Source organism: Alosa sapidissima, chromosome 1 (genome assembly GCF_018492685.1).
Source record: "Alosa sapidissima isolate fAloSap1 chromosome 1, fAloSap1.pri, whole genome shotgun sequence".
Lineage (NCBI taxonomy): Eukaryota > Metazoa > Chordata > Actinopteri > Clupeiformes > Clupeidae > Alosa > Alosa sapidissima.
In genome coordinates, this window is record NC_055957.1 from 25,320,690 (window position 1) to 25,343,436 (window position 22,747).

The following is a 22,747-nucleotide window of genomic DNA, read 5'->3' on the forward strand; positions in this document are numbered from 1 at the left end:
ACAACCCTCACACTGAAGTTTTCTCATTAGCATAATGTAAATATCAACATTTGCTATGAAATATAATTCGTTGCAAGAAATGTATGGATGTCTGTATGGGATTCAACCAGACAAAGTTATGCACAGTATAGAGCACAATATGTGTAGAGTGTAAAGTGTGAGTGTGTGTGTGTGTGTGTGTGTGTGTGTGGAGGTGGTGTATCTTTATTTATACTCCAAACATCCCAGAGCCTCTGCTGTCTAAATCAAAGAATTATCGACAGTTGGAGAGTTTAGTGACTCCTGCCTCCCACTCCCACACAGGAACACCCAGTGCAGCCCTGCACTGAGGCAGCGTGGGTCTCCCCGCAGGGCTGCTGCCTTGCACAGCTCCGCCGGACCTCCTCCGCCCCCCCCCCCCACCCCCCCCCCCCACCCCTCCTCCTCCCCACACCTCAGCGGTCTGCGTACACACACCAATCACCTCCATCATCCATTCCACAGTCATCTACAAACCATTAGGTGAGCTATTATAATCTTCTATACACTCCATATGTTAAACCGATCCCTAAAATGGATTTTTGAAAGAATCCAGAATGACGTAACATAGATTGAGTTTTATGTGTTGTAGTGGTCATACTCAGAGCGTGGGCATCGCTGATTTGAGAAAAATGAGAATCATAGCCAGTGGCGTGGCACATCTGTGGATTAAACACTCCTCCTACATTTGTGCAATATGTTTGTCTTTGTGTGTGTGTGTGTGTGTGTGTGTGTGTGTGTGTGTGTGTGAAAATATGTGTAATATGTCAATGCGTAAGAGTAGGTGGCTGCTTGGCCATTGGGCATGCTGGTTGTCCTGCTGCACAAATCAGTTTTCAAATGATTAGATACACTGGCAGTAGAAACACACACACACACACACACACACACACACACACACACACACACACACAAACAGAGACACATACACCATCTGAGGCCCCCAATACACTATACAACAACTAGGGCAGAAAATCTCTATCAGCTCTCTGCTATAAAAATCACTGAGTGTCTGTGTGTGTGTCTCTGTGTGTGTGTGTGTGTGTGTGTGTGTGTGTGTGTGCGTGTGAGTGTGTGTGTGTGAGTGTGAGGGAGTGAGAGAGACGTTAAGAGAGAGAGAGAGAGAGAGAGAGAGAGAGAGAGAGAGAGGAAATGGTAAAGGCCAAGAGAAAGGCCAGGGAAAGATTGTTTGTGGGAGACGTATAATTACAGACGGTTTTGTGAAGACAAAGGGAGTTCAGCTCAGACAGCTCACAAACATCACTCTACTGAACTACATTGGGATTACCTCCACACTTTTACAGTCACAGTCAATGTGTGTGTGTGTGGAGTGGTGCATTATGGAGCTATGGAGCATTTGGAGAACAGGGAATATTGTAAACCATTCAGAGGGATAAACTGTATGTGGTTATGGTTATGGTTATGATATTTAGCAGGCACTTTTGTCCAAAGCAACATACAAATAACAACAATACAATAGTTCAATTTAACAGTAAACAATTTAAAAAGTTGGTAAGACTACACCAAGGAGAACAGCAATACTGTAATAAACAACAATGTCAATTCAATCAATAGCCCAATAAAAATAAATAAATGCTATAATATACAAACCATAACGCATAAGAAATGCTAATAAACTAAGTAGGCTACATGTTGAACAGATATGCCTTTAGATCCCTCTTGAAAGACCCAAAACTATCACAGGAACAGAAAGCACTCTATATGGTATTTCTGCACACAGGTGCAGGGCACCTCCTTCCTCTATAAGGAGGATTTCTGCACACTGCAAAGACAGACTGCAGACCTGCTCCGCTCAGCTTCCTGCATCCATGTCAGTGTGTGTATGTGTGTGTTCATGGTAGTGAGTCATGTGGGCTTATCGCCAAGGCCTTGGGTATTTTTATGAATGTTCCTTTTAATTTTAGTTTAATAAGTCATTAAGTAATTACTTTAATTTAACCCACAGACCATAATTGAAAATAGCTATGAGGAAGGATGACTGGACTAACCTAACCTGTGTGTGTGTGTGTGTGTGTGTGTGTGTGTGTGTGTGTGTGTGTGTGTATGCTATATATCTAAGAAATTTACAGTAAGAGAATGTCTCCCTCCCACAATCCCTTGTCTTGTCACATTGTAGTGAGTGAGTAAAGATGTACAGTAGCCTACACTCAGTTGTATTTGAGCCTGCAAGTACTGATTAGAAATCTTTAATGGCTCATTTTTGATAAGGTGAGAGAGAGAGAAATAGAGAGAGAGAGAGATGTTTGTAATTGAAGACTGCTTTCTTTGGTCTCCATGGAAGTGCATCAGTGTCCCTGTCCCACATACATATTTGGGTTCACTGCTCTCTTAATCAGTAGAATGAGGAGACTCCACTAGTAGGACATCTGCATTTGCCACCTTCTCTCTTCAGCCCCTTCTCCCTCTCTAGCATAGGAGAGCCACTTTAAATGGCTGTTTATATGCTGTTTCCACTGGCTCAATCAATGGATTACTCTACATTCTCTGCTCTACAACTCTACGTATGTAATATCGTATACATAACACTATGAATCATAGACTACTGGGTAATTTTCATGTCAGTATACACAACATACACTCACGGAGAGGGAGGGAGGGAGAGAGAGAGAGAGACAGGGGAGACACAGACTTAGGTAGAAAGAGGCGGGTTAATAAACCTGATTGGAGTCCTACCATGCTCAGCAATAAACAAATGGCTCATCTGGCAAACACCCAGCAGTAAATCTCTCTCCGTCTTTTGTACATGCATACACACATATGCATACCCACACGCAATCAGTTCAGTGTGTTCATACACACATACTATACATATGAATACCCATACGCAATCAGTTTAGTGTGTTCATACACACATACATATGAATACCCATACGCAATCAGTTTAGTGTGTTCATACACACATACATATGAATACCCATACGCAATCAGTTTAGTGTGTTCATACACACATACATACATATGCAATCAGTTTAGTGTGCTCATACGCACATACATATGAATACCCATACGCAATCAGTTAAAGTTACACATACACAAAATTGTGCAATGGATTTTTTCAGTCAAGTGGATTTCAGACATGCACAGGATAGGTATTAAATTCCTTGAACTGGAGGGGATTTCCCACAGAGGTTAACCAAGCCTATATTGACAATGCCTATTTCATTTTATACATGATATTCAACAAGACTGCAAGTGTGGGTTTGAGAGGGTGATACAGCCTATATGTTCTTCACATAATGTCCTCAAATGATCACACTGCCTTCTTTGTTTTAGATGTTTTCATATTTGTGTGTGTTCATACTATACCTCTGTGTAGGCTACATATGTCAACAAATACGAGCAATGATTGAACTTGAGGAACTCAGTGAATTCAGTGTCAGTAATGCAAGTGGTTGTGTGGGAATTCTGGTGGGCTGTCATGTGTATAGATACTGAAAATATAATGTGCACTTAATGTATGGGCATGTGACAGACATAAAGAGTGAGAGAGAGAGAGAGAGAGAGAGAAAGAGAGAGAGAGGCAATGCACTTAATTCATTTCCAGTCTGACAGTTTTTGGCTGTACAGCATTGCTGACTAAACATCTCATCTGGAGGCTCACTCCCACTACCCCCACCCCTATGTTTTACACACACTCCCACACAATAAACATACACATGCCAATGCCTCTCAACATTCATCTCATATTTAAGATTGAGTGTATATCCCAGTGCTGTTTCAGAATGGGCACAATATGAGGGCCTTTTCAATGCCCCACAATATAAGGGCCTTTTCATTGCCCCTTTTGAGAGAGCGCACACCAGTGCTGTAGAGAGAGAGAGAGAAAGAGAGAGAGAGATAGAGAGAGAGCTGTATATCTGTCTGTCTGTCTCTATTTTGTCTGAGAATTAACCGACCTCACAATGGTGTTTCTCAAGGAATATGCCTGCTCAACACCTCTCCCGTCATATAAAACGTAAACATGTAGGGCTGTTGGCACAATATAAAAATAGGCAAAGACATATTCAAATTTCTCCAAATAATGTTTGCGACGTGCACCAGTTCGTATTTTTCTTTTAAGAATTTACAAAACGTTTTATGCTGAATATGCCCTTGTCCGAGTCCTGTGCTCGCCTGTCCAGACTGTTCCGCCACTGTTCCGCCTTCAGCGCACTACACGAGCTCTCTCTCACACACATACACACTCACTCAAACATTGTCGTCCCGTTGGTGAACTGCAACATCGTTAGAGCTGGGCGACACTACTCGTCAGTACACTTTTTGGTTTCTCACCGACAAAACAAATTGGAGTCATCGCGCACGCTTCAGTTCATCATTTATTCAAACGGCACATCACAAGCACCGTTTTACACGAGTAAGAGCAAGAGTACAAGCGCAGTATCGCCACTCGGCTACTGCGCTTAAGAGTGTGAGAGTGTATGTGAGTATACAGAAATCATCAATGCCTGCGGTTGTGTGTCCATCGACACTGAAATGATTCTCACGGACTAACCGGCTAGATGTAAACCAGCATGCTGTCTCTTTTCGTGCTGTGGTGCGTCCTGACGGGCGCATCGGCAGCGATTGAAGGTAAGCGTCTTGCAGACCATAAGCTAAGCTATAAGATTGTTTTATTACATTGAGTTGGTTAGTTTGTCGAAGCTGCCTGCTATCTGTGAACGAATATTACTTTGCTTTACCATGTCACGTGTTCGTACAGGTGTTGGCATAATAGGCAAAATAGAAATAGTTGCAGCGTTTCCCAAGAAGCAGGAGTTGATGACATGCAAATTGAAATGCTAATAACCCGGTGAGGCGTAGCGCCATCGCATGGCAACAACGGAAATGTAACGTATAGGATGTAAAGCGCGTGTGGAACAGTGCTCGTGGCATTTTGAAGGTTTTTGTCATAATAATTCCCTGACATCAAGGACGGACCCTGTTAGGCAGGCTGCGTTGTTGCTTCTTTTAGTTATGCACTTAGGCTACTGTTTATTTGCCAAACAAAATAGTATGATTAAACCGCTATTATCCACCTCTTACGTGAAGAGAAACATATCATCAATACATAGATGAGAGCTTATGCATTGAGTTAGTCCACTGAAGTATGTAGTTTTATGACAGTCTTCCCTGGAAATATTAGGGAAGGCTTCAGTGATGTGTATGGTGTTTGTATAGTTTATGGAGGCTAAGACAAAGTTATGTTTTTACTGGGTGAGTATTGTTTGTTTGTCTGTTTGTGTGTGTCTGTTTGTGTGTGTGTGTGTGTGTACTTCTGTTTATGTGCAATGAGGCAAAAATATTTGACAGATTAATTTGGAAATGGAACCTGATGCCCAGCATTACATCACTCAGCTGTCAAGACACACAGATGTGACAATGTGTGTGTGTGTGTGTGTGTGTGTGTGTGTGTGTGTGTGCGTGCGTGTGCGTGTGTGAAAGAGACACATAATTAGTTTTCTCTTTGAATAGATGGTCAAGTCACCGCTTCCTCATCGAAATGACGTGTATATGGGAGTGCATTAGCTCTTCATATGCATCCGTATACTTACATAGAAATACACAGTGGCACGTATGCACGTGTACACATGGGCATAGGCTATATAAGTAATTACTGATATTTGCTCTCCGACACAGACATGACAGACATGATGTACATGAATGACCACTGACCCAAAGCCAAACATCCAAACAGAGACAGACTGATGTGTTTATGGACGCTCTGCACGCTCAGGCCCTGTAGAGTTGCTGGAGATGATATCGTCTTTTTGTGCAAGTGTAATGCGATCTGATGTAAGGCCACGCTATACAATATGTCTCCAGTAGTGCATTCACACTCCACACACACACCACACACACACGCACACACACACACACACACACACACACACGGACTGGTCCTCTTTGCTCATCCAGTGTGACTGATGCCTCCATTCCCTTTTGTTCTGATTGGCTGCATTGCTCAGCTGTCATGGAATAAAGCCAATCAGTGAGACAGATCATTCAGTGCTTCTTCTCCCTGCCACATGCTTATTTATCACAGCAGCTTGGGCTTCCTAGACTCTCTCTTCCTCCTCTCTTTTCCTTTTCCCTTCTCTCTCTCTCTCTCTCTCTCTCTCTCTCTTTCTCTCGCCTCTGGCTTACAGATGGGACATCAACAGTAGTCTTCTTAGTGAGGTGGCTAATGAAAGATGAAGCAGTAAGTGTACAGAAAGGTAAATCCATTTGTGGCATTTGAGAATGCAGTTGTGTTCAGCCAGAACTGTCCTCATACGTCCTCCAGGGAAAGGGAGAGGTGGGGTGCGGTTAGGTGGGTGCGGTGGGGTGCGGTGCGGTGGGGTGCGGTGCGGTGGGGTGGGGTGAGGTGAGTGCGGTGGGGTGCCATGGGGTATAGTGATATGGGGTGGTGTGGGGTGCGGTGGGGTGGTGTGGAGTGCGGTGGGGTGAGGTGAGTACCGTGGGGTGCCATGGGGTATAGTGATATGGGGTGGTGATGTGTGCAGTGGGGTGGTGTGGAGTGCGGTGGGGTGAGGTGGGTACCGTGGGGTGCGGTGGTGTGGGGTACGGTGGGGTGGGGTGCAGTGGTGTGGGGTGGGGTGGACACGGTGGGGTGGGGTGGAGTGCGGTGGGGTGAGGTGGGTACGGTAGGGTGCCATGGGGTAGTGATATGGGGTGGTGATGGGTGCAGTGGGGTGCGGTGGTGTAGGGATGCGGTGGGGTGGGTGCGGTGTGGGGTACGGTGGTGTGGGGGAGGGTTGGGGGTAAATCAGAGCAGGATTTGTAAGAAAGGCTGGTGTGAGAACAGAATAATGTTACTGTCTCTGGAAACGAAGGGAAATGGGTTTAATATTTGAGTGACCTCTTTAATCCTCCAAAGTCACCATTTTACTTCCCTGTGTGCAAGTGTAGTGGAGAGAGAGGGAGGATGATGGGGTGGAGGGGAGGGGGGGCACAGGTGAGGGAAGAAAGGAAAAGGTGAGAAAAGGAGGTTTTTGCACAATTATGACCAAGGACGGCATTGTGAACTGGGACCTTCTGAAGCTTGGCTAAAAGGAAATAGAAGTGAAATCTAATTGAAGGTGATAGGAGAGAGGGGGCTATCGAACTGCACTTAGATCATATGATGTGTGAGAGTCAGTGTGTATGCATGTCTGTGAGTGTGTCTTGGAGAGAGAGGAAGAGAGAGAGTGAGAGAGAGAGAGAGATAGGGAAGAAAAGTGAGGAGGGAATGTGTGTGTTTGTGGGGAGAAATGTTATGTGTGAGTGTGTGTGTGTATGTGTGTGTGTGTGTGTGCGCGCACGCGCATGTGTGTGTGTGTGTGTGTGTGTGTGTGTGTACTGGTTGGGTCCACTGGGACATTCTAAGCTGATTACCTCTCTGCCAGACAAGAGACACTGCATATTTCATACCTCTCTCTCTCTCTCTCTCTCACACACACTCACACACACACACACACACACACATACACACACACACACACACACAAACTCACACACTCACTCTCACACACACACACTCTCACACAAACACACACATACACACACACACTCACAAACACACACACATACACACTCTGCTTCTTTCATTCTTTAGTCCTTATATTGCTTGTCGATATACAGTGTCTTGACCACTACTTTCAGCGCATAAGCATGAGTACTGACATGCTGTGTCCAATTTCTAGATTAGGAATTGCATTTCACAGAGACACCCTTACCTTTCCACCCTAAGATAATGATACACAGATTAGATGTATGTTTGTGTGTTTGTGTGTGTCTGTGTTTGCGTGGGTGTGTGTGTGTGTGTGTGTGTGTGTGCTTGAGTGTGTGCGTGTGTGTCCTGCGTCATTGGGTAAGTATGAGTAATGCACAGGCTTGCTACGTCCCCTGATGAATAGCATAGCAAAGCCCTCTGTCTGAAGTGATCATGTCACTGATCTTTTTACTGAGATGAGAACAGCCCTTAGACATCTGCTTACCTCTGGGGTGTGTGTGTGTGTGTGTGTGTGTGTGTGTGTCTGTGTGTGTGTGTGTGTGTGTGAGAGAGAGAGAGAGAGAGAGAGAGAGAGAGAGAGACAGAGACAGAGAGAGACAGAGAAAGGGACCATGAGACTACACCCCTCCGATTTTAAATCCAGGGGCAAATAAAAATGAGAGGAAGGGTAAACACAAAAGTAAACATAAAGGTAGTAAATGTATAAAACTGTTTATTTTATCAAAATTCAAGTGAGAATGTGCTGAACCATGAGCTAGTGACAAAAGCAGAACTATGCCTGGAGTAAACCAAACTAAAAGTAATACTAAACACACACACACACACACAGACCGCTCGTCTGTCTGACTGCTGCAAAAATGCTGCAGCCTATGCTGCCACAACAATATATACGGCAGATGCCGTTAGGAACAACACACAGTAAAGACTGTCAACAGACACACCACACAGGCTGTTTGGCACAATGGCCCCATCCTGATGTCAGCCCAGACACTATAAGAGCCCGCTTCCCTATCTGGCCAATCAGGAACCTGTGTGCTGCGTTGCCGGCAATCAAGGAGGAGGTGGGAAGTGGACACAGGGAAGGCAGAACACACGCAGACACACACTACGGCCATAACACTACATCATACATCTATATAAGGTCTTTCATTTGTCAGTTGTGTGGGTTTGTTGTTCATTACTTGTGTTACTGCGTGTGCATGGAAGTCTTTTGAGTGAAATAGGCGTATTAAAGATGCTGCTGTAAAGATGCTGTACACAATTAACAAATATAATGGAACAGAAAGATGAAGTGTATTGGTATGGGTGTATTGTGAATATTTTTAGTTGCATGTAGTATTTAGAGCATGGGGGTGAATTAATTCAGTTGTAATGAATCTATAAAAACTCAAAAGAAGGGGAAAATGTGTGTGTAGTAGCAAAAACTTTGTGTGTTTGTCCCTATGACCTATGACACTTCTAATTGTTCGTCGTCTCACTATTTCTAGGGAATACCGGTGCTTGGGTAAAAACGCGTAAAAAGATTGTCCGACCAACGTCGTCCGTGAACTGATGGTATTTATTTGTTGAACAAATGAAAAATAACTTAAACATGAAGTATAGTCTCTATTGTCTGATTGAGCTGAGTTGAGTTCATTCCGCGCGTTCGCATTGCTCCTGTCACGCTCAGGTTGAGTTGATGTTGAGGCAGTTGACGGTCAATGATAGTTGGCTCAAGCACCGGAACCCCTCCTGTGGCCTTGGCTTGACACCCCTTTTATCATTGCACCCCCATTACCACTAGAGGAAAGGCATACTCAAAACATTAAAACGTTCTAAATCAAATGTTGAAGGGAAATTAAATGAATAACTATTTATACATTAAATAAAACTGAAAATATGAATATGGCTCATACAGTGTGTGTGTGTGTGTGTGTGTGTGTGTGTGTGTGTGTGTGTGTGTGTGTTTTAACATGTATGTCCTAAATGTGTATGGAAGAGTCATACACTTTTCTGTGTCATAAAGCATCATCTTAATAGTGCTGACGCCTGTGGCCTCCAAGTAGCTTCATATCTGTAATTTGGGCTGGGCAGGTTTTACAGGTAGAAATACAAACCTACAGATCCAGTGTCTACAACTGTGTTTTGATTTGGTAACATAAACTCCTACATTGAAGTTTTATACCACTGTTACTACAGACATCATCACCTCAAACACCTCACCAGATTTGCAGATTTGGAAATTATTGTGGATTTATCATCACTGTGGGATTTATGTTGGGTCATATGACCAGCCCAATTTGTAGTAAACCTGATAGCCTGTCATCCACCACCTGATAGCCTGTCAACTTTTTAGATGACATGGAGATGATGTTCATCTCTCTCTCTCTCTCTCTCTCTCTCTCTCTGTCGTAGCTCCTGAGGAGTTTGTGTCCCTGGCTGAGTTGGAGGATGCTCTGCAGAGGAATCTTTTTAAAGGCTACCAGAAATGGGTGCGGCCTGTGCTTCATGCCAATGACACCATCACTGTACGCTTTGGCCTCAAGATCTCACAGCTTGTGGATGTGGTGAGAGCACACACACACACACACACACACACACACACACACACACACACACACACACACACACACATACACATACACACACACACACACACCAATACATACAGATTCTTCTGTTCTACACATAGGGTGACCTTTCGGTGCTTACTGAGGTATGCATATCAAATCAATTTTTAATATTCAGGAGATTGAACATTATTCACCAATGCATTATAGAAGACTAGAAACATCCCTCCCATGAGGCATGGGGCCTGTGCACACTGAAATGCACACAGACAAACAGAACTGCATTGTCTCATCAGTGTAATTGTATAATTTTATTTGAATAAATATGCAGCATATTGGACTTTAGGGAATGTTCAAATGAGTACTAGAACTGAGCTATTGCCTTCTGCAGTTCAGAGAGCTCCTCGTTAAGCTTCTTAGACTTTTCTCCAAAGCCGTACTGCTCTGCTTCACAGGATACAATGCTGCCCCCTTGTGGTGAGGAGATGGAAGCACTAGTTGTCCTCTATGGTCACTCTCCTGCAGGCAGCCTGACAGGCGGCCTTTCATTTATCATCTCCACCACGAGCCCGGTAGCTGACTCCCGGCCGATACTATAGATTTTCCCTCATCCCCAACCTGACTGATGTCTCCCTTCTGCAAGACCAAAATTGGAACATGTTTTTCAATTCCTGTTTTTTAAACAAAAAGTAGTTGTGTGATTGTTTTTGGAAATAGTGTATGTATGTATATACACTGCCATCCAAAAGTATGCAGTGTTTACATTTGTAAGTGAAATTTGTGTTTTTTTAATTGTCTTTTTTCCTGTCTCTCCCCAGGATGAAAAGAATCAGCTGATGACGACTAACGTCTGGCTGTGGCAGGTGCGTCTCAGTAAACAGATCTCTGTGGGCCTTGAAGGTTATGGCCGCGTTCTTTCCCTCGTAGCTGAACACTATTTGTGTTTGCGTGTGCAGGAGTGGACTGACTACAAGCTGCGCTGGAACCCTGACGACTACGGAGGCATCACATCCATTCGGGTCCCGTCGGAGAGCATCTGGCTGCCTGATATAGTGCTGTATGAGAAGTGAGACTTCTTTCACCACTCCCTCTCTCTGTCTCCTCTTCTATCTAGCCGTGTATACGTCCAGCTGTCTGTCCGTTTGTCCTTCTCTCTTTGCCCTTCCCTACCCCGACCCTCACTTAGTTTAAACCACTCAAAGATTTCAATAACAACAGTAGTATTGCCATACTACTGATTACAGAAACTACAGTGCACCGCGTGGATAAGTTGTCGTCCTTGTTTTTTCCCTCTTTCTCTCTCTCTCTCGTTTTTTGCCCTTTTTTCTTCTGTGTTCTGTCCATTTCTTCTCTCTCTGCCAGTGCGGATGGGCGTTTTGAGGGCTCTCTGATGACCAAGGCCATAGTGAAGTCCAACGGCACCATCATGTGGACTCCTCCGGCCAGCTACAAGTCCTCCTGCACCATGGACGTCACTTTCTTCCCCTTCGACCGCCAGAACTGCTCCATGAAGTTCGGCTCCTGGACCTACGATGGCAACATGGTGGACCTGGTGCTGGTGGACCACTATGTGGACCGCAAGGACTTCTTTGACAACGGCGAGTGGGAGATCCTCAACGCCACGGGCATGAAGGGCAGCCGGCGGGACGGCCTCTACTCCTACCCGTTCGTTACCTACTCGTTCATCATGAAGCGGCTGCCGCTCTTCTACACACTCTTCCTCATCATCCCCTGCCTGGGCCTGTCCTTCCTCACCGTGCTCGTCTTCTACCTGCCGTCCGACGAGGGCGAGAAGCTCTCGCTCTCCACCTCCGTGCTGGTGTCGCTCACCGTGTTCCTGCTGGTCATCGAGGAGATCATACCCTCCTCCTCCAAGGTCATCCCGCTCATCGGCGAGTACCTGCTCTTCATCATGATCTTCGTCACCTTCTCCATCATCGTCACCGTCTTCGTCATCAACGTGCACCACCGCTCCTCGGCCACATACCATCCCATGGCCCCGTGGGTGAAGACCCTGTTCCTGCAGCGGCTGCCCCGACTGTTGTGCATGCGCGGCCACGCTGACCGCCTGCGCTACCCCGACATGGAGCTGCGCAGCCCCGAGCTCAAACGGAAGAGGGCAGGAGCGGCCGGCGGGCCGGTTGGGGGGAAGGAGGACGAGTGGGTGTCCATGCTGGAGAAAGCGACCTACTCTGTGCGATACATCTCACGCCACATCCGCAAGGAGCACTTCATCAGAGAGGTATGTGTGTGTGTCTATCTGTTTGATATGTGTGATATCTGTTAAGTGAACATCTTTGCTCATGTCAGGTGTGTTGAAGGTCCATCTGTTGGTGTTTCAGGTGGTGCAGGATTGGAAGTTTGTGGCACAGGTGTTAGATCGAATCTTCCTGTGGACCTTCCTCACTGTATCTGTCATGGGAACTATCCTCATCTTCACTCCAGCGGTGACAATGTATCTCAGCACACCTCCGTAGACACAAACGCACACACACACAGACCCTCACATACACACACTCATTCACACACACACACACACACACACACACACACACACACACACACACACACACACACACACACACACTTTCACACACACACTTTCACACTTACACACACATACACACTCATACACCAGTGGACACCATACACCTGGGAGTGGAGCGTGGACATGGTGATGAGCAGGTTGACCTCCCTATTCTCTGTGGCCATGAGGCTGTCATGCTGGCCCCCAGGATGTGTAAATAAAGTCTAATTAAAAAGAATCGATCTGTCATGTCTATACATCATATATTATTTAAATTACATCTGCATACTCACGTTGTGTCAGGATTGGAGACTGAAATTAATGATTTCATGAATCAACAGTTTTGTAAATTGGATTTCAGAACATGATATTCTGATGAACTTTGCTGCAGTTTGTCCTGTGGGAGTAGCCTATGCTGAGATTTGTTTCTGTCCCTGTAAGACCCAAATGTACTAAAATCGAAGAGAACTAATAGAACTATAGAATGAATGGGTGAGTGAGTTCTCTCAGCAAGGACAGTTCTCTCCCAGTTCTACTTTTACTTGTTTACCTCGTCATGCACACTGTTGTCTTGTCTGCCACAGTCTGTGATTTTGTGCAAAAACATTAAAATGGATTGAAAGCAGATGTGTTGTCATTGTTTACTGTAAAATTGTCATTATCGTGTTTTAGCACTAGGTGGCGCTTCTAACAAAGGAGGGACTGTAAGCAGGAGTGTTAGCATGCTCAAGGTTTATGTGTCGGGATGTAGAGGTCAGACAGAGCTCAAAAAGTTTAATGGGGAATATTTTAGCATCTGTTACTTTCCCTCTGGCTTGGAAGATTCCTGATAACACTGTCCAGTACACAAGGTAGTTTAATTTAGGATCTCATTGGACTCTGATGGCATTTGGTTATTTGGCAACTTCATTGGTCAGATTTAATGTAGGACAAAGTAATTGAAGAACAGAAAGTCATTCTTGCAAGCATAAAATGTTAAAAACTTAATATTAAGATATTAAAATGTTAATGTCTTCCTGAGGAAACTGCTGGTGCCTCAGGGTAGGAAGGCACATATCTTCCCACAGATAGAGGGTTCTACAGAGACTAGCCCCTAATCGAGAATTCTATTCTTAGGAGCATAACATTTGGTAGATGAGAATGAAGCTGATTTTGTGGCCTAACCTGGTGTGTGTATGTGTGTGTGAGAGTGTGTGCTGTGAGGGAAGCGGCAAACACAGAATGTGTTCCATGTGTGAATGTGTGTGCACACACGTTTCTGTGTTTAAGAAGTCTGACTTCATTTTGCTCCTTTATAATTCAGTGCCAAAGACGTGAGCCAGTGTGACAAGAGTGTGTTTTTATCGCCCTCTTTTTTAGAACAAGGGGGAAGGACACACACACACTCACACCCACACACATTATGTTTTCCATCCACGCAGGGAGTTATAGGTTGACATACCCACTGTCACTGTGCCAGGACTTTATTTATGTAGCCTATGCCTCATCTGTGACCTACACTGTGTTCTTTTAAACATTGCTGATGCAGAGAGGCTGCCAAAAACATGCTACCAGCATTTTCCATGAATTAATTAATTGGATAAATCAGAATGTTTTAGATAAGACACAGTAACTCCAAAGGTTCCCCACTGATGCAAATATCACTGAGAGTGATCCTGGAAATCCCTTCAAGGTATAAACAAAGACGTGAGGAGATTCGTTTTTATTATCCACTCATTTAAGTGTTTGAATGGCTACAACATGCATAGGCACAAGACAACATAGGCTTCAGTTCATTTCGTTTGGGCTGTAAGTGCTTTGTGTGTGTGTGTGTGTGTGTGTGTGTGTGTGTGTGTGTGTGTGTGTGTGTGTGTGTGTGTGTGTGGTAAGCCCAACCAACGGTGCATCCCTTTATTTGCAGATGACTGTGCAGTCCTGGTACACAGTCCAGATTCCATGCAGCATGCCCTAGATACAATCGTTGGCATATACCAATCCTTTTGTCTTGAAGTCAACATTAAGAAAACAGAGGTCATGGCTAAACTCACCACCCAACTTTCTTCACTTCCCAGCTTCCATATCAGTGGGAGCCCACTCAATCTAGTGCACCAGTTCACCTATCTTGGCTCCACAATCTCTTCAGACTGTTCCCTTGACACAGAAATAAAGTGCCAAATCAGTCAAGACTTTGAGCAATTCTGCATTAGGGTGTCATAAAGAGCTGAAAGTCAGCACCAACGTCACAGTGTACAATGTGGTGTGTTCCACCTCTGCTCTATGGGGAAGAAACATGGACCCCAAACATGGGTCTCATAACAAACTTGAAAATTTGGTTCCTGCAGAAAATGCTCAGCCTGTCTTGGGCAGACTGAATCCCCATGCTTCTCTCCTTGACCAACACCATCTGCATGGAAGCAGCTTTTCGCTAAAAGGCATCTTTGCTGAGTTGGCCACACCATCCGCATGCTTGACCCTACCTCCCACACCAAACCCTCTATGGGCAACTCAGCAAATCAAACCAGTCTGCTGGAGGACAGACATGGCGCTATAAGGACCATACCAAAGGCACCTGGAGCCCTGTAACATCAACCCAAACCAGCACTCAGTCCCTCGCCCTGGCAAACCACCTGTGTCATGGTGACTGAACAAAAAAAAAAAAACATCTTTCCTAAAAAGAGGACCGAGAGATGTGAGAGAGAGAGTGTACCCCAGTCAGTACCTCCTTCCAAAAGATCACCATTCAAGACTCCTGGTCCCTAGACTCTGGGGAAACTGTAGTGTCCTGTATGTCACTTCCTGTTAGCTGTCACGAGAACATGACTGCCCTGGTTCCCAGGCATCTGTAAAGTGTTGGAGTCCTGCCACAGAGGGGTCTGCACTCAGAGCTGTCTCTGTCTCTGTCTCGTCTGACTGCAGTTTATACCAAAGAGTGTGTTAATGCTCAGAAGTACAGTACATGACAAGCCTGAGTGCCATCAACCTCCCTGCCCTGCAACATCCTTTTTACCCATTTTTTCCTGGAACATGATTTGATATTTATTTTATTTGCAAATACAAAGAGATGGCAGGGGAGATATGAAAACTTGTATTCTATAACAACTCAGTCAGTACTTACCCAGCAATCTATTGTATAATTTCCTCTAAATCTCGACCACTATCTAACATGAGTTGACTTGTGGCAATGGGGTGAGGATGATGAAGGCAGATGCTAATATCTGCAGACTGGGAAGGCGACTCCACCCCCTCACCCTTCCCATACCACTTCATCATTAAACAAGGTCCTGCTATTCAGACTGACCCACTGTGCCTGGCTACCTGGACCACTGTGACAATAATCATCCTTTTATATTGAAAGGGCCAACACATGGGAAATGTACAGTGCTCTAGACATATGTTGACCTGATGCACATAGATGACCTTTAAACACAGAATGAAGAGAAAGAAAGAAAGGAAGAAAGAAAGAAAGAAAGAAAGAAAAAACGAAAGAAAGGAAAGAAGGAAGAAAGAAAGAAACAAACTTGGAGAAAGAGCAATGTGTGATTCTGTGTCAGCAGCAGTGCAATTATCAAATTGTCAGCTCTGATAAAGTTCAAGATATGGTAAACAACAACAAAAAAAAGAATACGGTCTTTGCTCGTAATCAGTGTGTGTGTGTGTGTGTGTGTGTGTGTGTGTGTGTGTGTGTGTGTGTGTAGACTAGCGTGTGTAGGAAAGCAATATTACTTGAAGTGAATAAAAGAAGCAGACTGTAAGTCTTGCATAACTGCACATTTCACATATCCACAGCTGAGGAGCACATTAGCCATGCGCGCTAGCAAATATGCAGTGCCTTGAATCAATTTCTACAGCAACAACTCCCCTTTAATCTGATGTAATCAAATAAATCTGAGATAATAAAGAGCAAAACAGAGGTCTCTATACATCTTTGTTTCGCACACACACACACACACACACACACACACGCACACGCACACGCACACGCACACGTACACGTACACGTACACGCACACACACACAGACATTTTTTTTCAGATATCAGAAAAGATAAACAGTGCAGAGATTTATCTGTAACTAGTAACTACATCTGCTTTCAGAAAGAGAAGTAACCAGTTTTATTTCCAATCCTTTATGGACCACTGTTATAGTGTGTGTGTGTGTGTGTGTGTGTGTGTGTGTGTGTGTGTGTGTGTGTGTTGTCCATACTCTACCTTAAGATAAATATTCAAATCTGGATTCATGTGATTCAAATTGATTAGTCATGACTCATATTGAATTATGACAAGAATATTACAACTGAAAAATTGCATTATGAGTATGATCTTAAATATATTTTTGTGCTTAATCTTCTAATGATTTAGTCAAGGATACTCGATATGAACACAACACTCACGGCGACTTAATTTTATAGCAGCATCTCTAATTATATGGTGACACCACGACATTGTTCTCTCTCTCTCTCTCTCTCTCTCTCTCTCTCTCTATCTCCCTCTCCCTGTGTGATGTGTGTGTGTGTAGAAACTAGTAACTGAACATACCGCGAGAGCATCAGTCGACAAACGTGTGCGTCTTCTCTCTCACTTCAGCACTCATATACAGCGAGAAAGGGGAAAGGGAGAGAAAAGAGGAGTACAGCGCGCACTTCCCTCTCCACACTTTCGAATGTTGATCGCATGGAAGTTTGACGACTGCTTATCAGAGGACCATCATTTCATACCTTGAGTATGGGAAACCTAAAGTTGGCGGGATTTCCAGTTTTGGGTGGCATTCTGATTTGGACATCACTCTGCATCCGAGGTGAGTGTCCAAAGGAGAGCGTGTCCCACCTGGCGTGAACGGACATAGCACATTCAAAATTAATAAATGTCAGCAGCTGAACTGTGCGAGTATATTAACAACAAGCTGACTGTTTTCTTGCAGGTAAACTTTGTGGAACAGCTTCTATCTCTTGTTTAGTTTAACGCACTGACAACGGGAAAGCAAATGCCCTGATAAATATTTAGTCGTGTATTGGTCATGTATCGACAGAAACCACAGTTTTTTTCTAAATAACAGAAGAAAATAGCAAAATCGTTTTTTTGGCAACCCCGTGCATCTCTCTCTCTCTCTCTCTCTCTCTCTCTCTCTCTGTCTGTGTGCAGGCGCGAGCACGGGCGAGCGCGCTGCCTTCTAGCATCCCGACCCAGTAATTCCTCGTGAACATCTGGCCCAGTCAGACACGAGTGCATGGGATGGATGGCTGCTCTGTGTGCTATCTGGGTGCATGGCGTGCTTTAAAATCTCAGAACTAGTGAGCCTTCGTGACAACACGGGCTGGTGACGGGAAGAAACGTTTTAGCGAAATCTGTGTTTGCATACATTCTCATGTACATTCGTCACATTCAGCTGTTGCGCGCAAACTTACGCTGTCTGTGAACGTCCAGACTAATAACAAGACTGACAACAGTAGTGAGTTGTTGTTAGACCACAGTCTGTATGATGAAGAATGGATAAACTAACTTTGACATGTATCCCCGTGTATTTTGTAGGCCACTGTTTCTTTAGTATATCTGACTCAGAGAGACATTGCTGGCAAATGCGCACTATCATTAAATGCGCAGCATCACTTGCTTCGTCGATATTTTGTACAGGCAACAGATGCAACAGTTCAGTAGGCTACATTTGAAAATGTTGAAAGGGGGAACTCATTTGTGACATCCTGGTAGGATTTATAAGGCATACATTTAATGACTAATGTCACATATAACATGTTAGCAGGTTATGGAAACATAACAATTTAGCCCTTACAGCACGGGGTTTATTTTGTAAACCCATATCCTTTGTTCAGACTCTGCTAAGGAATGTTTAGGGGTCAGGCCCAAATGGTTAATCAACTTATGCGACTTTAAATTACATCCCGTGTTAATTGCCTCCTGGATTCAAATCCTGACCTACTCCTCTCAACGTCTTATTTGATGAAAAGACTTAAAGCAGCAGAAATGAGTTAAGTCTTAAACGTACAAGCTAGATAAAATACATGGATCCCCTGCAAACACCACCAACATGCAACACTGAAAAAAAACAATGCTTTTTTTAATGTCATGGTTTGACCTACAGAGCGACACAAGTTTAGCCTGCAAACTACAGGAGTGTTTACCTGTCCTTCACATGACCATGGGCTTATCATGAAAATGAGTTTGAAGATCATTTCAAAACAAGTTATCTGTTAAACCTCACAAAGTAACAAACTGTTACTTTAAAATGCACTTCTTGACATAAGAAATGGTATCCAAACTGGTTTAACCTGGTATAGTGTGGTCCTCTGAAAACAGTCTCAAGCAACTACCTTTTTAGGGCAAAGCATTGGAGAACCTTTTGGGAGACACCTTCCCTCAGTAGTCTGATTACTGTCGTTGTTCATGTCAGCATTGACAAATTCAAGCAGCAAACAGGTCTGACAGGCACTCAGCCATCGCTTCACCTTGGGGATGGGGTAGCCTGTCACAGGGGGTCTTTGTCAACAACAACTTTGGAGGCAAATTTGCACTATGTCATTGTTTTTTCCCTTCCCTTTTTAAAAAATACAGACTTGAAAGTGGCTTGTTGGAATGTTTTTTATGTTCTGATATACAACAAATTGTCTGTCTCTACTCTCAGTTAGGATCACAAGGTGTTCTTTTACTCATCTTACTGAACCCCAAACTTACGGAACCCGGGAGGTGTCATTGCAAAATTTTGTGAGAGAATGTGTTTTACTAAATTGTGTGCTCATTTTACTAAATTGTGCACTGTTTTACTAAATCGTGCTCTCATTTTACTAGGTTGTGTGTTTAGTAGACAATACGTTCATTTTACTACATAGTGTTCTCATTTTATTTAATTGAGTGCTTGGTTTAATTAAAGGAGAATTCCGGTGTGATATTGACCTAAAGTGTATTGAAACATGATACCGAGTGTGAACGTATGTCTCATAGCCCATCTCGACTTGTCCCCTGCACTCCAAAATCTGGCGCTAGTTAGCCGATGCTACCAACAACTTTTTCAGTAGTGGTGCTTCGGCATCGGGCTAGCCATGCAAATAAATCACTGTTTTACACCCATTTACGAGGCTCAATGTATCTCCACACTTCATTGGTAGACTTCCTAGGGCCCTGACATTTAAAACGAGACATTGAGAACTTTGAAAAAGCACTGGTAGTTTACTTACAAGACGATTTATACAGACAGTATCTTCACGAAGTTTAACGTTTGCAGCCATCTTGAATTTAGTCACGATAAGTCGAGCAACGAGTAAGAATGAACAGGTATGATAAGGGATCAGATTCCAAAAATAATTCAGTGGAAATGCATGGATTCCAGTTTCTTAGCAGCAACTGGAATCCATGCATTTCCACTGAATTATTTTTGGAATCTGATCCCTTATCATAGCTGTTCATTCTTACTCGTTGCTCGACTTATCGTGACTAAATTCAAGATGGCTGCAAACGCTAAACTTCGTGAAGATACTGTCTGTATAAATCGTCTTGTAAGTAAACTACCAGTGCTTTTTCAAAGTTCTCAATGTCTCGTTTTAAATGTCAGGGCCCTCGGAAGTCTACCAATGAAGTGTGGAGATACATTGAGCCTCGTAAATGGGTGTAAAACAGTGATTTATTTGCATGGCTAGCCCGATGCCGAAGCACCACTATTGAAAAAGATGTTGGTAGCATCGGCTAACTAGCGCCAGATTTTGGAGTGCAGGGGACAAGTCGAGATGGGCTATGAGACATACGTTCACACTCGGTATCATGTTTCGATACACTTTAGGTCAATATCACACCGGAATTCTCCTTTAATAGTGCACTCATTTTAGTAAATAGTGTGCTCGTTTTACTAAATTGTGTACTCACTTTACTAAATTAAAACGAGAACAGAATATTCTACAATGAGCGCAGTTTAGTAAACAAAATGTAATAACACGAGCACAATATATTTACAATACAAATTAAACCTTTTTAAAAAAAAACATCTGATATTTAAGAGCTGTTGCAATTAACCTTATACATATACACCTTTGAATCATCAAGGCGTTTATTCCTTCTTAATTGCTGTTATGGTTATCATTAGACTACAGTAAAGGCCCATATCAACTATAATTATGAGCAGCAACCTGTTTGCACAATTTGTTTAAAGATCCGGTACCGGTATTTAAAGCAAACTATATTACGTCAACTCTACACATTTATAGTAGAATTGAGAATGTAGCAGAATTGAGCTGCCGGATTATGACTCTTAAATGACTGTAAAAGCATTGAGCATTAGGGACTGTCTGAGTTCAGCTTTACTCAGGCACATGGATGTGTGGATTTGCACGGGTTCATGAGAGCTGTCAGCGAAAGGACCCCAAAACATTAACATGCTCCATTAAGTCCTGCATTTTATGTGTGAGTGAGCATGCGCTATGTGGGCTTAAACTCGGATAAAACAAGAAACAAGATGTCAACAACACTTAACATGTCTGCCTTACATCTGTCCAGAATAAATAAAACAACATATAAAAACACACTCCAAAATGTCCAGCTGGCAGACACAGCCATACACACAAGCAGAGCTTTTGAATAGCACCTATAGTACTGTTCAAACGAAACAAAAGGGAAAATGAACAATTCAATGCAAGTTGTTACAGTTAATACGTGATGGCTTATTTATGCAAATTGTGGTCCTCCGAGTGGCTCAGAAAGTGTGTGCATGTCAGAAATGTAGAGTACTGGGGAAGAGAGATACACTCATCTGTATGCAGGACTTCCCTGCAGTCCCATTCTCTTCAAGTCTGATGAACAGACCTGAAGGGACCCCAGTCTCTCTGTGTTTGTGGCTGATAGTGTTGTTTGTTCTGAGAATCAGAGGAGTCTGTCATGCCTTCAGGTGAGAGGAAGAAGCCTGTGGCTAATGGCATGCAAACAACATAAATACACACACGCACGCACGCACGCACACACACACACACACACACACACACACACACACACACATGCCAGATGCGCATTTAGACACATGCACACTTATACTACTTATAAATTCAGAGTTCAGATATAATCTTTTTGGTCATTTTGTCACCATTTACACACACAAGTGCAGAAACACTGGTGTAATCTACAGCAACACATTCCAGCATGTGTACTGATTAATTCCAGGGCGAATGTTTTTGTGATGGAAGTCATATTGTGTTTATTGCGAACTCCCAGTTAGCATTACATACATAAAAAGCACCTGGAGACTTCTAGGATAATCTAGACTAGAGGTGGGCAAACTGCTGTCCATTATGCAGTTTAATCCAGTCCGTCAAGCATTTACAAAATAGGCCTATAATTAAGTTAAAAGACTGGTATTCATTTAGCTATTTTTAGTGTTTTTATCGTATTACCACTTAATGATACATTTGTTTCCTATACTTTTTAAGAAATACATATCATATATAATATAATTTAGGCCTATAGGTTAGTTTATTTTTTTTGCCTCATCTACAAGACAAGAGTCGCAAAGACAACCATGGAGCGACTGGTGCTTAGGTATGCTCAGACCCCAGGTATGCCGTTACAGTTTGCATACCAGGAGAAAGTGGGCGTGGACGATGCCATCACTTATCTTCTACACAGGACACATTCTCAGGGGAAAACTGCTGTGAGAATCATGTTCTTTGATTTCTCAAGTGCTTTTAACACCATCCCTCCAGATAAGATCCTGCAGATGGGTGTGGACGCTCACCTGGTAACCTGGATTACAGATTACCTGACCGAGCGACCACAGTTCATCAGACTGAAGAACTGTCTCTCTGACACTGTGATCAGCAGCACCGGAGCGCCACAGGGAACTGTGCTCTCTCCAGTGAGAGAGACACCGAGTCATGCCACATGCAGAAGTTTTCTGATGATACTGCAATTGTGGGGTGTATCAGGAATGGGCAGGAGGAGGAGTACAGGAGCCTGGTGGAGGACTTTGTGCAATGGTGCAAACTCAATCACCTTCAACTCAATACTTCAAAGATCAAGGAGATGGTGGTGGATTTCCGCAGGTCTAAGCTCACTCTGCTACCAGTCCCCATTGATGGGGTCAATGTGGAGGTGGTAAGCACCTACAAGTATCTGGGTGTCCACCTGGACAATAAACTGTACTGGTCAGCCAACACTGATGCACTCTACAAGAAAGGGCAGAGCAGGCTGTACTTCC

At 43.7% G+C, this 22,747-nt stretch overlaps 2 protein-coding genes across 4 annotated transcripts in view; both read left to right on the forward strand.

Moving 5' to 3' along the window:
* The first annotated feature begins 4,182 nt into the window (after positions 1-4,182).
* Positions 4,183-13,174, forward strand: chrnb3a (cholinergic receptor nicotinic beta 3 subunit a). Of its 3 annotated transcripts, none has more exons than XM_042111037.1 (6): positions 4,183-4,608; positions 9,905-10,056; positions 10,878-10,922; positions 11,016-11,125; positions 11,422-12,301; positions 12,402-13,174. In XM_042111037.1, exons 1-6 carry the CDS (start codon positions 4,551-4,553, stop codon positions 12,534-12,536), a joined length of 1,380 nt encoding a protein of 459 aa, XP_041966971.1. In that variant the 5' UTR covers positions 4,183-4,550; the 3' UTR covers positions 12,537-13,174. The 3 variants fall into 3 exon arrangements, with proteins under 3 accessions (XP_041966971.1, XP_041966980.1, XP_041966964.1); XM_042111046.1 differs by having other exon boundaries at positions 11,016-11,116; XM_042111030.1 differs by having other exon boundaries at positions 10,878-11,125.
* A 4,016-nt stretch (positions 13,175-17,190) lies between these two features.
* Positions 17,191-22,747, forward strand: part of chrna8 (cholinergic receptor, nicotinic, alpha 8) — a 35,563-nt gene continuing 30,006 nt past the window's right edge. Inside the window, exon 1 of the mRNA XM_042098789.1 lies at positions 17,191-17,359. Coding sequence (XP_041954723.1) covers positions 17,287-17,359 — 73 coding nt within the window. The 5' untranslated portion in view covers positions 17,191-17,286. The remainder of the gene's footprint in view (positions 17,360-22,747) is intronic.

Excerpts from the sequence above, each read along its gene's own strand:
- chrnb3a (XM_042111030.1), top strand. The coding sequence starts at position 4,551 with ATGCTGTCTCTTTTCGTGCTGTGGTGCGTCCTGACGGGCGCATCGGCA. Across the intron at positions 11,126-11,421 it reads GATATAGTGCTGTATGAGAA|TGCGGATGGGCGTTTTGAGG; the intron begins GTGAGACTTCTT and ends TCTCTCTGCCAG. Across the intron at positions 12,302-12,401 it reads AGGAGCACTTCATCAGAGAG|GTGGTGCAGGATTGGAAGTT; the intron begins GTATGTGTGTGT and ends TTGGTGTTTCAG.